The 13,629-nt window shown below is 35.9% G+C and overlaps 1 protein-coding gene across 3 annotated transcripts; it reads left to right on the top strand.

Moving 5' to 3' along the window:
- Window positions 1–183: 183 nt before the first annotated feature.
- On the top strand, window positions 184–13,227 carry LOC138320957 (uncharacterized). 3 transcript variants are annotated; one of them, XM_069264287.1, is made up of 9 exons: window positions 184–324; window positions 1,149–1,221; window positions 2,109–2,216; window positions 3,718–3,831; window positions 8,301–8,342; window positions 8,559–8,686; window positions 9,044–9,286; window positions 9,744–9,853; window positions 10,792–13,227. In XM_069264287.1, the coding sequence occupies exons 1-9, from the start codon at window positions 259–261 to the stop codon at window positions 10,814–10,816; spliced, it is 909 nt and encodes a 302-aa protein (XP_069120388.1). In that variant the 5' UTR covers window positions 184–258; the 3' UTR covers window positions 10,817–13,227. The 3 variants fall into 3 exon arrangements, with proteins under 3 accessions (XP_069120388.1, XP_069120387.1, XP_069120389.1); XM_069264286.1 differs by having other exon boundaries at window positions 9,744–13,227; XM_069264288.1 differs by lacking the exon at window positions 3,718–3,831 and having other exon boundaries at window positions 9,744–13,227.
- The last annotated feature ends 402 nt before the right edge of the window (window positions 13,228–13,629 follow it).

Raw genomic sequence — 13,629 nt, 5'->3', positions numbered from 1 at the left:
ATTGATCAAATGTGTAAACAACTCTCAAATCGTATAGGAATCATTAAAACTGTTCTTACTAGATAATAAATGTTTCAAAGGTTTGTTTTACGTGACATTTATAACATATTACATGATTATATATTAGAGCACCTGTTCCATTTTGAAAGTTTCTTGATTCTTGCCTTTAGTATTACCAAAAAGGAAGTCAACCGCAACCTTTCGGATCTTAACCATAAAATTTAGTAACAATATCAGAGGAGTTCAGGATGAACAAGTATGGAGTTACAACAACTTGTTGCTGTGACTGTGAACACTTTAGATAAACACTTTTCTGATGTTAAGGTAAAATGATATTCGTGTTACTACTATATCAATACTTGATAAAAAGATAACAATGCTTTGAAATGAAAGATATAATCACATGACACGATATATAAAGGTAGATAATTAATGGTGTTTACCTTGACAGTTTCTGTTGTGAAATGTAAACAAATCCAGTTTAAAGACTTTTAGAGGTATATTTCACAAGATAGTTTTGCTTGAAGTCTTAAGTATTTTCTTGTATTCTTAGAAAAGAATACTTCTTGAATAATAAATGAAAAAAAAATATGTCATAAAAATTTAACCAGTATTGCATATGTAAGAATAAAAAAAATGCAGCACTAGGCCTAACGTTACTCTAAAACATATCTGTGGGTGGTGAGAAGAAATTATATTCAGTAGCCAGAATGAACATAACAAGAAATGGGAAAATGTGTAGTGGTCAAACCATGCTAGGATTCAAACCCAGGATCTTTGAACACTAACCAATAGATAATCTACAGCTTAAGCTATACCTGGTCACCGATGATTGATCCCGTCCAATTCCATTACACAACAATTTATCAGCTGTTGTTTGTCAGTATTTAAGAGCTTTATGCTGTTGTAATTCTGCTGCACATTCCAGTCATGGATGTACTTGAGCATGAAGTTTTCTGTTGCATACATACTACTGTAGTCCACTAAACCTGCCTATATTATTAGGCTTTTTTATTTATTTATTTTGCCTAAAATATATTAGGCAAAATTTTTTTTTTTAAATTCAAAAAGCCTAATAATAAAGGCAGGTTTAGTGGACTAATACTACTGTACATAGGTCTTATAAAATTGTTTTGTATCTTCCTCAGGTATCCATAGCTCTGCAAGAAAACAATACTGTTCTAGGCGAAGATGTGAAAAGGAAAATCTGTGAGGAACTTGGTAATAACAATAGCTGTTATTATATAACCTTATATTCTTCCTATGTACCTTAGGTCATAATATATGTAGCTAGGGTGATGTAATTAAAAACTTCATATGCAGCGGTGTAGCTAGGTTTGTAAAGACCTGCATGCTTGGGGGTGCAGGGGGCGACAGCCCCCTGCTCAGGGTCCAGGGCCGAAGCCCTGGTAGAGGGTACGGGGGGCGAAGCCCCCCAGAAGCTGATGAGAAATTGTTACAATGTAGCAGCTATTTTACCTCTATGGTAACTATTAACGTATATACGAATGGTTAAATTGAGGTCACGATATTTAGGTGATAACCACACAATAATAATACACAAAATTAGAACAGTGGTGATTTTATATTGTCTACACTATATAATCATGCTAGGCCTATACTAGACTCCCCTGACCTGATTTGAATTTGTTTTGGGAATTCAGGGCCAGTGCTCAAACAAAAAACACAGATTTTGGCTTGAAAAATTAAATTAGTAAGCAATGGTTGAATTTTGTGTTATTTTAACTGAGGACAATCTGATGGCGAATATTTTCAACAAAATTAAAATCAAGTTCACATGTTTGTTTGTTTACGACAGTGAGTCAAAGACCACTGTCAAAATGGCTTAATTTGCGTAATTTGTACAAAATGTATATAACGATAGAGGAATCCTTTTAGTACCAAGGATATATGCATCAACACTTGATTCAATTGTATTGAGAACCCTCAGGCTCTTCACTGACATATACCCAGGTGTTTTAAATGGATTCAAGGTACATTAATGTCAATACAATAACATATTGTTAATTATCCTATTTCAGTCTGTTAGATAACTTATTATTAAAGTCAATGGGCATTTTGTTTTACAATGTATTTCATTTTTTTAGGTTTGAAACCAAGTAGCCATGAGTTGTTTTCACTCTTTCTATGGAACTCTAAAGCTGAGATCTTACATCGTGTTCGAGACACAGATCGCATACTTTGTCCAGTGAAAGGTAAGTTAAACACTACATGGCAGATTATTTTTGCAGGTAAAAATTTGCATTTTCAACTTAAAACTGACTTTTTTGCAACCCAAGCAATGTATCAGGAAATTAAAAAAAAATACGATCTCAGCAAAAGTTACAGCCTAAACAGTAGTACAATGATAAGTTTACTATAATTGGGGCTCCAGCTAACTTGGCAACATATTATTTACAAAGTAAAGTACCAGTAGAGATACTCAGCCATTGCGAAATATGCCAGGCTGATGGACGTGTCCGGCAAAATTTTACTCGGACTGCCTATTTTAAAATCCGGTCTGGATCGACTGTCCGGCAATTATTGAATACCTGAAGTCGGTAGAAATGGCGTCTCTGAAGTATTACGCGAGTGCTGAACCTTGAAAAAATGTAAATTGCATAAGATAATCATGAAAACGGCTGCCTGGATACTAATAGCAGGAAGTTATGTTTACTTCAAAAATTCACAATTAATGTTCTTTCCAGCAAAATCTTCATCGGTCCGTCTTACTCACAGTCCTTGCCAGTCGGAATGTCTGGCCATTTTTTTAAAACTTTCGCGATGTTTGGATAAGTGTACTGTATTACATAACATGTATATTCCCTTTATGGGTTTATATATTATTACATGTTGGCCACTTGCATGACATATTCATGGACATCTGCAAACAGTTGTCACTTATAAATACATGGACAGTCATGTTTTTCTTCTTTTCCATGTATATCATATATGCATTTATACAGGTTTATATTGTTTAAACAAACAAACACTATATTATAAAGACTCTTTCTATCTGGTCGTTAGTTTACTTGGGTGAATAGATGGGTGACCTTCACCTATCTGTAGGACCTTATTGGCTTTTGGTTGATATGAAAATATATTGTGATGGTTTGTTATCCAGATTTATATTATGAAAATATCCTCTATTTATTCAGGTTTATATACATATTTATAACAAATACACTTACAACACATTTATGGTTATAAAATAGTAATTTCCCCATCAAAGTTCCTATAAGATGTTTGTTATGTGTGTATAACGAACTATGTGTGTAACAAGGCAATATCATTGGTCCCTAGAGGTTCATTATAACATGTTTAAAGATGCTCCACCGCTGACAAATGGTATTTTTTCACTATCAAAAACAGGAGCAAACGATTTAGTATTTTTCTTCAGTTACAAAAGTTGCTTACTTTATACCATTACCACCATTGAAAAGTTTGAGCTTCTAATTTTACATTAAGTTAAAAATATGAAAAATAATTAGTTGCATCCCGAAAAAATTCTGTGTCACTATATCCTATATGGAATGAAATACTGATTGCGCATGCAATTATGGCAAAATAAATTATTTTATGATATTTTTTGTGTTAATTAGACATATATAAACACGATTAAACACCAATTATTGTTCAAATGATGAATGTCATTTATGCTCTGTCGGAGGTGGAGCATCTTTAACTGTATAATGAAAATTTCCTCTATTTATCCAGGTTTATCATTAAGAAAATGGTGCTTTACTGAGAATCAAGAAAACCAGATAATAAAAGAGGACGGAGCAGCTTGTCATCTGGTGTTTTCTCAGGCAGAAAATGACATTAAAATAGGTACCATATTATATTCTTTCTCCTATCTTTCCAAGAAAGCTTCTGCTTCTCCTTTATAGGTAAAAGCAATATCTTGTCTGTCAGCCTAACATGAAATTTTATCATTACCTGATACACATTTTAATTCTCAATAGTCAAGAGATAAAACAAAGCAATGCAGTATACTTTGATGAGGAAATATGCTATATGTTATATTCAAAGAAATAGACAGAATCACTGCCATGAACACAAATATGATGCCTTCACAGTAATTGGTTATCAGATAATGGACCTGTAGAATGATTTGACTAGTATGTACAAATAAATCACATTGACCTTCCTTCAACGTCACAGCGGTTCAATCAAAAATTCATGTACTGAGATCAACTATTAATAATTGATCTTTAGAATATTTCTCAAGTCTGTCTAGTGAAGAATATCTGAGGCAGCAATCCATTTGTTAGGTGAATCAAATTTTCTTTCAAAGCATATCATCCCTTACTACTCTGCCTCTGTGTATCAAAAAAAGAGTATTGATGGTGACCTTGCTTGTGAGCGCAGCCACATTTTTTTTTAGAAAAAAAAAAGATACAAGTTTCACTCATGAAGTAATGACTTCACAATTAATACCATTAGAGAATGTGAGATGATTGGTTTGTCCTTTGTCAGATGAGTATAATGTGATGGTGGGTGTTTGTCCTTTGTCAGATGAGTATAATGTGACCAGGTGGTTGTTTGTCCTTTGTCAGATGAGTATAATGTGACCGGGTGGGTGTTTGTCCTTTGTCAGATGAGTATAATGTGACCAGGTGGATATTTGTCCTTTGTCAGATGAGTATAATGTGACCAGGTGGGTGTTTGTCCTTTGTCAGATGAGTATAATGTGACCTGGGTGTTTGTCCTTTGTCAGATGAGTATAATGTGACCGGGTGGGTGTTTGTCCTTTGTCAGATGAGTATAATGTGACCAGGTGGATATTTGTCCTTTGTCAGATGAGTATAATGTAACCAGGTGGGTGTTTGTCCTTTGTCAGATGAGTATAATGTGACCAGGTGGTTGTTTGTCCTTTGTCAGATGAGTATAATGTGACTGGGTTTTGTCCTTTGTCAGATGAGTATAATGTGACCGGGGGTTTGTCCTTTATCAGATGAGTATAATGTGACCAGGTGGATATTTGTCCTTTGTCAGATGAGTATAATGTGACCAGGTGGGTGTTTGTCCTTTGTCAGATGAGTATAATGTGACTGGGTGGGTGTTTGTCCTTTGTCAGATGAGTATAATGTGACCAGGTGGATATTTGTCCTTTGTCAGATGAGTATAATGTGACCGGGTGGTGATTTGTCCTTTGTCAGATGAGTATAATGTGACCAGGTGGGTGTTTGTCCTTTGTCAGATGAGTATAATGTGACTGGGTGGGTGTTTGTCCTTTGTCAGATGAGTATAATGTGACCGGGTGGGTGTTTGTCCTTTGTCAGATGAGTATAATGTGACCAGGTGGATATTTTGTCCTTTGTCAGATGAGTATAATGTGACCAGGTGGGTGTTTGTCCTTTGTCAGATGAGTATAATGTGACCAGGTGGGTGTTTGTCCTTTGTCAGATGAGTATAATGTGACCAGGTGGGTGTTTGTCCTTTGTCAGATGAGTATAATGTGACCGGGTGGTGTTTTGTCCTTTGTCAGATGAGTATAATGTGACTGGGTGGGTGTTTGTCCTTTGTCAGATGAGTATAATGTGACCAGGTGGGTGTTTGTCCTTTGTCAGATGAGTATAATGTGACCAGGTGGGTGTTTGTCCTTTGTCAGATGAGTATAATGTGATGGCGGGTGTTTGTCCTTTGTCAGATGAGTATAATGTGACCAGGTGGTTGTTTGTCCTTTGTCAGATGAGTATAATGTGACCAGGTGGGTATTTGTCCTTTGTCAAATGAGAATAATGTGACCGGGTGGTGATTTGTCCTTTGTCAGATGAATATAATGTGACCGGGTGGGTGTTTGTCCTTTGTCAGATGAGTATAATGTGACTGGGTGGGTGTTTGTCCTTTGTCAGATGAGTATAATGTGACCAGGTGGGTGTTTGTCCTTTGTCAAATGAGAATAATGTGACCGGGTGGTGATTTGTCCTTTGTCAGATGAATATAATGTGACCGGGTGGGTGTTTGTCCTTTGTCAGATGAGTATAATGTGACCAGGTGGGTGTTTGTCCTTTGTCAGATGAGTATAATGTGACCAGATGGTTGTTTGTCCTTTGTCAGATGAGTATAATGTGACCAGGTGGGTGTTTGTCCTTTGTCAGATGAGTATAATGTGACCGGGTGGTGATTTGTCCTTTGTCAGATGAATATAATGTGACCGGGTGGGTGTTTGTCCTTTGTCAGATGAGTATAATGTGACCAGGTGGTTGTTTGTCCTTTGTCAGATGAGTATAATGTGACTGTGTGTGTGTTTGTCCTTTGTCAGATGAGTATAATGTGACCAGGTGGTTGTTTGTCCTTTGTCAGATGAGTATAATGTGACCGGGTGGTGATTTGTCCTTTGTCAGATGAATATAATGTGACCGGGTGGGTGTTTGTCCTTTGTCAGATGAGTATAATGTGACCGGGTGGGTGTTTGTCCTTTGTCAGATGAGTATAATGTGACTGGGTGGGTGTTTGTCCTTTGTCAGATGAGTATAATGTGACCAGGTGGTTGTTTGTCCTTTGTCAGATGAGTATAATGTGACTGTGTGGGTGTTTGTCCTTTGTCAGATGAGTATAATGTGACCAGGTGGGTGTTTGTCCTTTGTCAGATGAGTATACTGTGACCAGGTGGGTGTTTGTCCTTTGTCAGATGAGTATAATGTGACCAGGTGGTTGTTTGTCCTTTGTCAGATGAGTATAATGTGACCAGGTGGTTGTTTGTCCTTTGTCAGATAAGTATAATGTGACCAGGTGGGTGTTTGTCCTTTGTCAGATGAGTATAATGTGACCGGGTGGTTGTTTGTCCTTTGTCAGATGAGTATAATGTGACCAGGTGGGTGTTTGTCCTTTGTCAGATGAGTATAATGTGACCAGGTGGGTGTTTGTCCTTTGTCAGATGAGTATAATGTGACCGGGTGGGTGTTTGTCCTTTGTCAGATGAGTATAATGTGACCGGGTGGGTGTTTGTCCTTTGTCAGATGAGTATAATGTGACCAGGTGGTTGTTTGTCCTTTGTCAGATGAGTATAATGTGACTGGGTGTGTGTTTGTCCTTTGTCAGATGAGTATAATGTGACCAGGTGGTTGTTTGTCCTTTGTCAGATGAGTATAATGTGACCGGGTGGGTGTTTGTCCTTTGTCAGATGAGTATAATGTGACCGGGTGGGTGTTTGTCCTTTGTCAGATGAGTATAATGTGACCGGGTGGGTGTTTGTCCTTTGTCAGATGAGTATAATGTGACCAGGTGGGTGTTTGTCCTTTGTCAGATGAGTATAATGTGACCAGGTGGGTGTTTGTCCTTTGTCAGATGAGTATAATGTGACCGGGTGGTTGTTTGTCCTTTGTCAGATGAGTATAATGTGACCGGGTGGGTGTTTGTCCTTTGTCAGATGAGTATAATGTGACCAGGTGGATGTTTGTCCTTTGTCAGATGAGTATAATGTGACCAGGTGGGTGTTTGTCCTTTGTCAGATGAGTATAATGTGACCAGGTGGGTGTTTGTCCTTTGTCAGATGAGTATAATGTGACCGGGTGGGTGTTTGTCCTTTGTCAGATGAGTATAATGTGACCAGGTGGGTGTTTGTCCTTTGTCAGATGAGTATAATGTGACCAGGTGGGTGTTTGTCCTTTGTCAGATGAGTATAATGTGACCAGGTGGGTGTTTGTCCTTTGTCAGATGAGTATAATGTGACCGGGTGGTGATTTGTCCTTTGTCAGATGAGTATAATGTGACCAGGTGGGTGTTTGTCCTTTGTCAGATGAGTATAATGTGACCGGGTGGGTGTTTGTCCTTTGTCAGATGAGTATAATGTGACCGGTGGGTGTTTGTCCTTTGTCAGATGAGTATAATGGGACTGGGTGGGTGTTTGTCCTTTGTCAGATGAGTATAATGTGACCAGGTGGGTGTTTGTCCTTTGTCAGATGAGTATAATGTGACCAGGTGGTTGTTTGTCCTTTGTCAGATGAGTATAATGTGACCGGGTGGGTGTTTGTCCTTTGTCAGATGAGTATAATGTGACCAGGTGGGTGTTTGTCCTTTGTCAGATGAGTATAATGTGACCGGGTGGGTGTCTTTGGTGGCATTAGCCTCAGTGAGATAGCACTGTAAAAAGATTTACTAGAGTCTCACTATGAAAAGGAGACACAACACAAATATACTGCAGCCTCCCTTAATTAACAGCACATTAAACCTAATCAAGGGAGATAACTTTATAATGTGTAAAGGCATGGTATAGTTTGTACTTGTTCCTTGGTACTATTACTTGTATCAAAATAAAGTCAATAAATGAATTGTTTTTCTTCTATTTTTTCAAGGACGACTTTTTCCAACAAAAGAACAGGAACTAAGGCTTGAAGGTAATAAAAGTTTATTACTTAAATTATATGAAAGAACAGGAATTACAAAAGCTTGAAGGTAATAAGAGTTTATTACTTATATTATAAATAATGAATATTTAAACCATCATCATTAAACATGACATATCAGTAATAGACATGTTTAAATTTTATTTTGCTTACATATAATATTTCTATTATCTCAGTGCAAGACTGTGTTTATATCTTTCTCTGCAGAGCTTTTGGACCCTGGATTTACAATTGAAGAACAATATATCCATGAATGCCAGAAAATGAAGAACTACTTTTCTGTTAGGGTAGATAACTGTAGCATGTCTCTGAGATCTGAGGATGAATTTACCCAGGTGAGCAAATCCTTATCTGTAGTATATAAATAATGATCCTCAATATCCGGCGGCTGCTGCCACTCCATCATCCCTAGAGATCCCTGGGTGATTGTAAGTGAACCCCTGGATACCCAGTATTACATATGATGACATGGAAAGATTTCTCAGTGTTGCAATGTTTCTGTCTTATCTGATTTTAATTTGTCTTGTTGTGACAAAAATATAAAAATCATCAACCAAACATCAATAATGTTTTCTTATAAATCAAGAAAAGAAAAGAAATTTTTTTTATCTTGTTTGTTAGGACTTTTGTTAGAATCTACTTTGATTTATTGAAGTCAACAGATTTTATTTATATAATTATCTTATCCTCAGCTGTCGCTCTCAGAACAACTTGTCAATGTTGTGGTGTTGTCTGAAGGAGTTGTAGTGGACGCCGGTCAGCATGCAGTGACCATCCCGTTTTTCTGTATAAGAAGCTGGAGTCTTAACACTGTATCAAGTCTAATACAGTACTCTTACAAGAGTGGCACTAACCCAGATGTAAAATTATCTTTGGGATCAAACCAGTTTCGGTATCTTCATGACGCAACAATGGAAGCAATTAAAGACTATCGTGTGAGTACATTGATGAACTTCAAATTGGCAGAATTGTAAAGTTAGATGATAACTTAATTTGTAACATTTTTATAGCAACATATAGAGAATAAGTTGGTAGTATCTTACAACCCAAGGTTTATTTTGGTGCAAGACTTAGGAAAGCCAAGATGTCAAATATGATTTGTTTATCCATCAGTATGTGGGGCAGTTACAGGATGAATGTATATCATATATGAGTTTGAAAACCCTCCCTATAATGTAAAATAAAGATACATGTACATTATTATGTAGCTTAGGAAATACTAATAATGGAATTTCAAAACTCAATTTTGATAAAACCATCCAACTTGACACAATAAGTCATGTACAGGTACGTATATTTATATTTATTATAACATATGAATTTTTATGCTATCTTATGTAATAATAAAAATGACATACATTAATTTGTAATTTTAACTAACATTATTTTCAGATAAGGAACAATGATTCTTCCAGCTTCTTTTCGAGTATGACCTCCACATCACCAGATGGCACTGTTACCATACAGGAGAATGCTGTGTTTGATGCTGATAAGGCTATGAAGTATTATATAGATTTTCAGGCAATTTGTTTATAATGTAACTGCACTATATGTTGGTGATTTGTAACCAAGTATTTCAGTTTTTAGACTTTTCTTGAGAGTCTTATAGCTGCCTTTTACATCTGTGATTTTCATGGTTAACTATTTATATATATACAGAGATGGTTTTAGGGTCTGGCCGGAGGGAAGAGATGGGGGGGGGGGACTTTGTTGTATAAAGAACAAGTGAAATACATACAGTGTATACATGTAATCAGCTGTAACTCTGTTTGCGTTAGTAGCTAAACCATTGATCTAGAGTCTTCATCTTGTTTTTAAAGTTATCCTCAAACAATGCATAATATTTTGTGATACTCTTCAAGGACTTCACCCTGTATATATGGACTGTTTACCAGTGTGTGATGGGTGACCGCTATTGTCCGTTCTCTAGCATGTGGTTCCTCTTCCATTTAAACCAATGGCATCATCATGCTTATTTTCAACCTCAGGAATTTGACACTCATAGTGTGTTTTTTAATGGTTCTCTTTGACTTTCAAAGAAAATAAAAAAGAAGTCATTATTATACCCCCTTCATACTGGACTAGCTAAGACCGCACAACGACAAGAAAATCATTTAAATCATTTAAATCACAGCAGACCATTAGAACGTCGTGGCGAGGTCTTCAGGGTCATATTAACAACTCAGGTAGGTCATCATTGCGCGCGATAGCGCGTTGTTGTGCTACGACTCTTTTGAACATGTTCAAAATTTAGGCAGCATCAGGTCATGGTGTTTAAGGGTTGTAGTGGCATCGTCTCAATTTGCTTGAGGCTTGCACTACGACGGCTACGTTCTAACTACAATATCATTAAGTCTAAGCTACGCGCCTCCTAGAAAAATTCCCACTCTTTCTACGATCAAGAGGATCATATAGTACATTCTCACGTTTCCATTTTTAGGTGTTTCCTCCTCAGCAAAGAATAGAACTGAGAGGAGGTTCAACGACATCGTATACAGTGTATATAGTAAACGTTGGTCGGTCTTGACAAAGTCGTGGAAATAACATAGCGCAAACGTGATACTCGTGGAAGCAACGGAACACTACCATGATGCGATCTTCTAGAACATAGCAGCATCAGGGCCTAGTCGTATAATATCCTACTGGCAGCATGGTTTGTCGTGGTATAATCGTTCTAATAACATACAGTTGAAGTAAAGAATGTGACGCAAAACTATTTTTGTGCACGATAGGAGCGTATCAGTATCGTTATAACAGTCACCATTGAAGATGGTTTTTAAAAAGTTTCAAGATCTCGTTGCAATCTTCATGCATGGTTGTGGAGGTCATGGAGAGCGTAGAACATGTCTTCATCCAGTGTGAAGGGGCCATGAACAATGATCTGAACATCAAAGTATGTCATGTAACTATCTCTTATAGGATTGAAGTGCCATCTTTAAAAAGTATTATTATAGAATACTTTTAGTTTATTTTATAAAACCTTTTGTTATTACCTTTGGGGCTGTGATAGCCAGGTGCTTAAGATGTCCCGACAAATTCCGACTACGAATCCTATGTGGCGTGGTTGCCAGGTACTGTTGCTGATCGATGGTTTTCTCATGGTAATCTCATCCTTGTCTCGTCCTTAATTGACCCTAACTGTTGATAGGATGTTAAACTAGTTAAACCAAACTACATGTAAATCAAATATATATCTAAAATTTTATTGAAGTTGTCTTCTACAGACATCCTGAGGTGGCCTACCAGCCAAGGGGCTATGGATTTTGAAAGTCAATCATAAAGCTGTGTATAGTAAATTATCAAGAACAGATGACAATTATGATTATATTATCCTATTCTAGTAGTTTCTATGTATACATCCCTGTGCAATAGATATCTCCATTTCTCAATTAATCACTGCTGAAGCACAATCAACTTCATGCAATTACCAAGGTAACCTTTGTGTAACCACTGGCATTTGGCTCTATTATAAGACATATCCTTTTAGATATAGATGTAATAGAGAAAAATGTCTATAGATAGAGCCAAAAGCCTATGGTGTAACCCATAGATTCTTGTACTAGTGTAGTGATTTGTACATGAATAATCTTAATACACTTAGCTATGCAAGTTGTTTTTGAATGTTTACATGATGTTATTTAGAATTTATTTTTTATATATATTCTTGGTACTATTACTGGAAAAATAGCAACATTCTTTTAAATACATGTTCTTTTTTTAACCAAATATTTGACTAGTCCAATTATTACACAGTCAATTGTACTGTAATAGTGGGCACCATCATGTAACAGACACCTGTTTATAAAGAACACTTTGAAGAATCCCAATGTTAATTAACAGTACTGTATAAATGTACTATATATGTAGCAGACATCTTTTCATTGCAAACATCGGGTACCGATTTTTGTCTGATAACTTGTAATATTATCATATAATGAACAATTGAAACCTTGTTGCCTGTGGTATGCTATGCGTTCTGCACCCGATATAATTACATAGAGCTTTTGTAATTGTATAGAGTATGAAGTGACGTTTCAGTTAAAAAATCTATAGGTCAAACCTATCTGTGTGAAATAATCAATGTGTGAAAGTTGAGAGAGAGAGAGAGAGGGAAAGAGAGAGAGAGAGAGAGAGAGAGAGAGAGAGAGAGAGAGAGAGAGAGGACTATTTTGATTGACTATGTGTTATAAAGTGACATGGAATGGTTTTATATACTCAGATGTTTATTTATTGCTTATTCATTAGTTTTTTTTACTAGATCTATTACATATGTATAAAGTAAAAAATCTGATCATTATTTTATGTTCTTGTTCAATTTATTTTATTTTTTTTTAAATTCTTAGTCTGTATGTATAACAAGAAATGTATACAGTATATTTACTCCTTATTACTCTGCTGAAACAGAAATATATCCCCTTTCAATTGAATTCATACGTTGTAGTATTGAGAACATCTATTCCTCAAAAAAGTGTTTGACTATTTATTTGTTTATCTTTGGCATTTTGTAACATTCATTTATTATACAGGGTTATTATTTTAAAATAGTGTCAATTGAAAATTGCTTTTCGTAAACATTAAAATGCTGTAAAAGACAGAAGTTTATTAAAAAGGGGTTTTACTGTAAATAATTGTTATTTTTTTCCCGACATTACGTAGCTAGAAATGTAAACCATTATTATTTATTTATAACCTGACATTACGTAGCTAGAAATGTAAACCATTGTTATTTATTTATAACCTGACATTACGTAGCTAGAAATGTAAACCATTGTTATTTACAATTATATTTATAACCTGACATTACGTAGCTAGAAATATGGAATTTTATTTAGAGTGTCGGTGAAACAAATGACTCAATAAAACGATATTGATGGGACTGCTTTTGTCAGTCTGATCGAAATACACATCATATAGCAAACATTCCATAATGGACCCCTTCAAATTTACCAATCATACAAATCACTGCCTCCAAATATCTTGACACTGCATTTCACTTAAAGTGTAGTTTTCGGAGCTGTCAGAATCATTTTTGTATGTAGTTATTTACTCACAGAGTATAACCGTTATATGTAGTCACTTTACTTACATAACATAACTGTTATATGGATTCACTTTACTTACAGAACATAACTGTTATATGGATTCACTTTACTTACAGAACATAACTGTTATATATGGAGTCACTTTACTTACAGAACATAACTGTTATATGGATTCACTTTACTTACAGAACATAACTGTTATATATGGAGTCACTTTACTTACAGAACATAACTGT

This window comes from Argopecten irradians, chromosome 4, assembly GCF_041381155.1.
Source record: "Argopecten irradians isolate NY chromosome 4, Ai_NY, whole genome shotgun sequence".
Taxonomy (NCBI): domain Eukaryota; kingdom Metazoa; phylum Mollusca; class Bivalvia; order Pectinida; family Pectinidae; genus Argopecten; species Argopecten irradians.
Note: the sequence above shows the minus strand (reverse complement) of the source record. Positions and strands in the feature narration are given on the sequence as shown.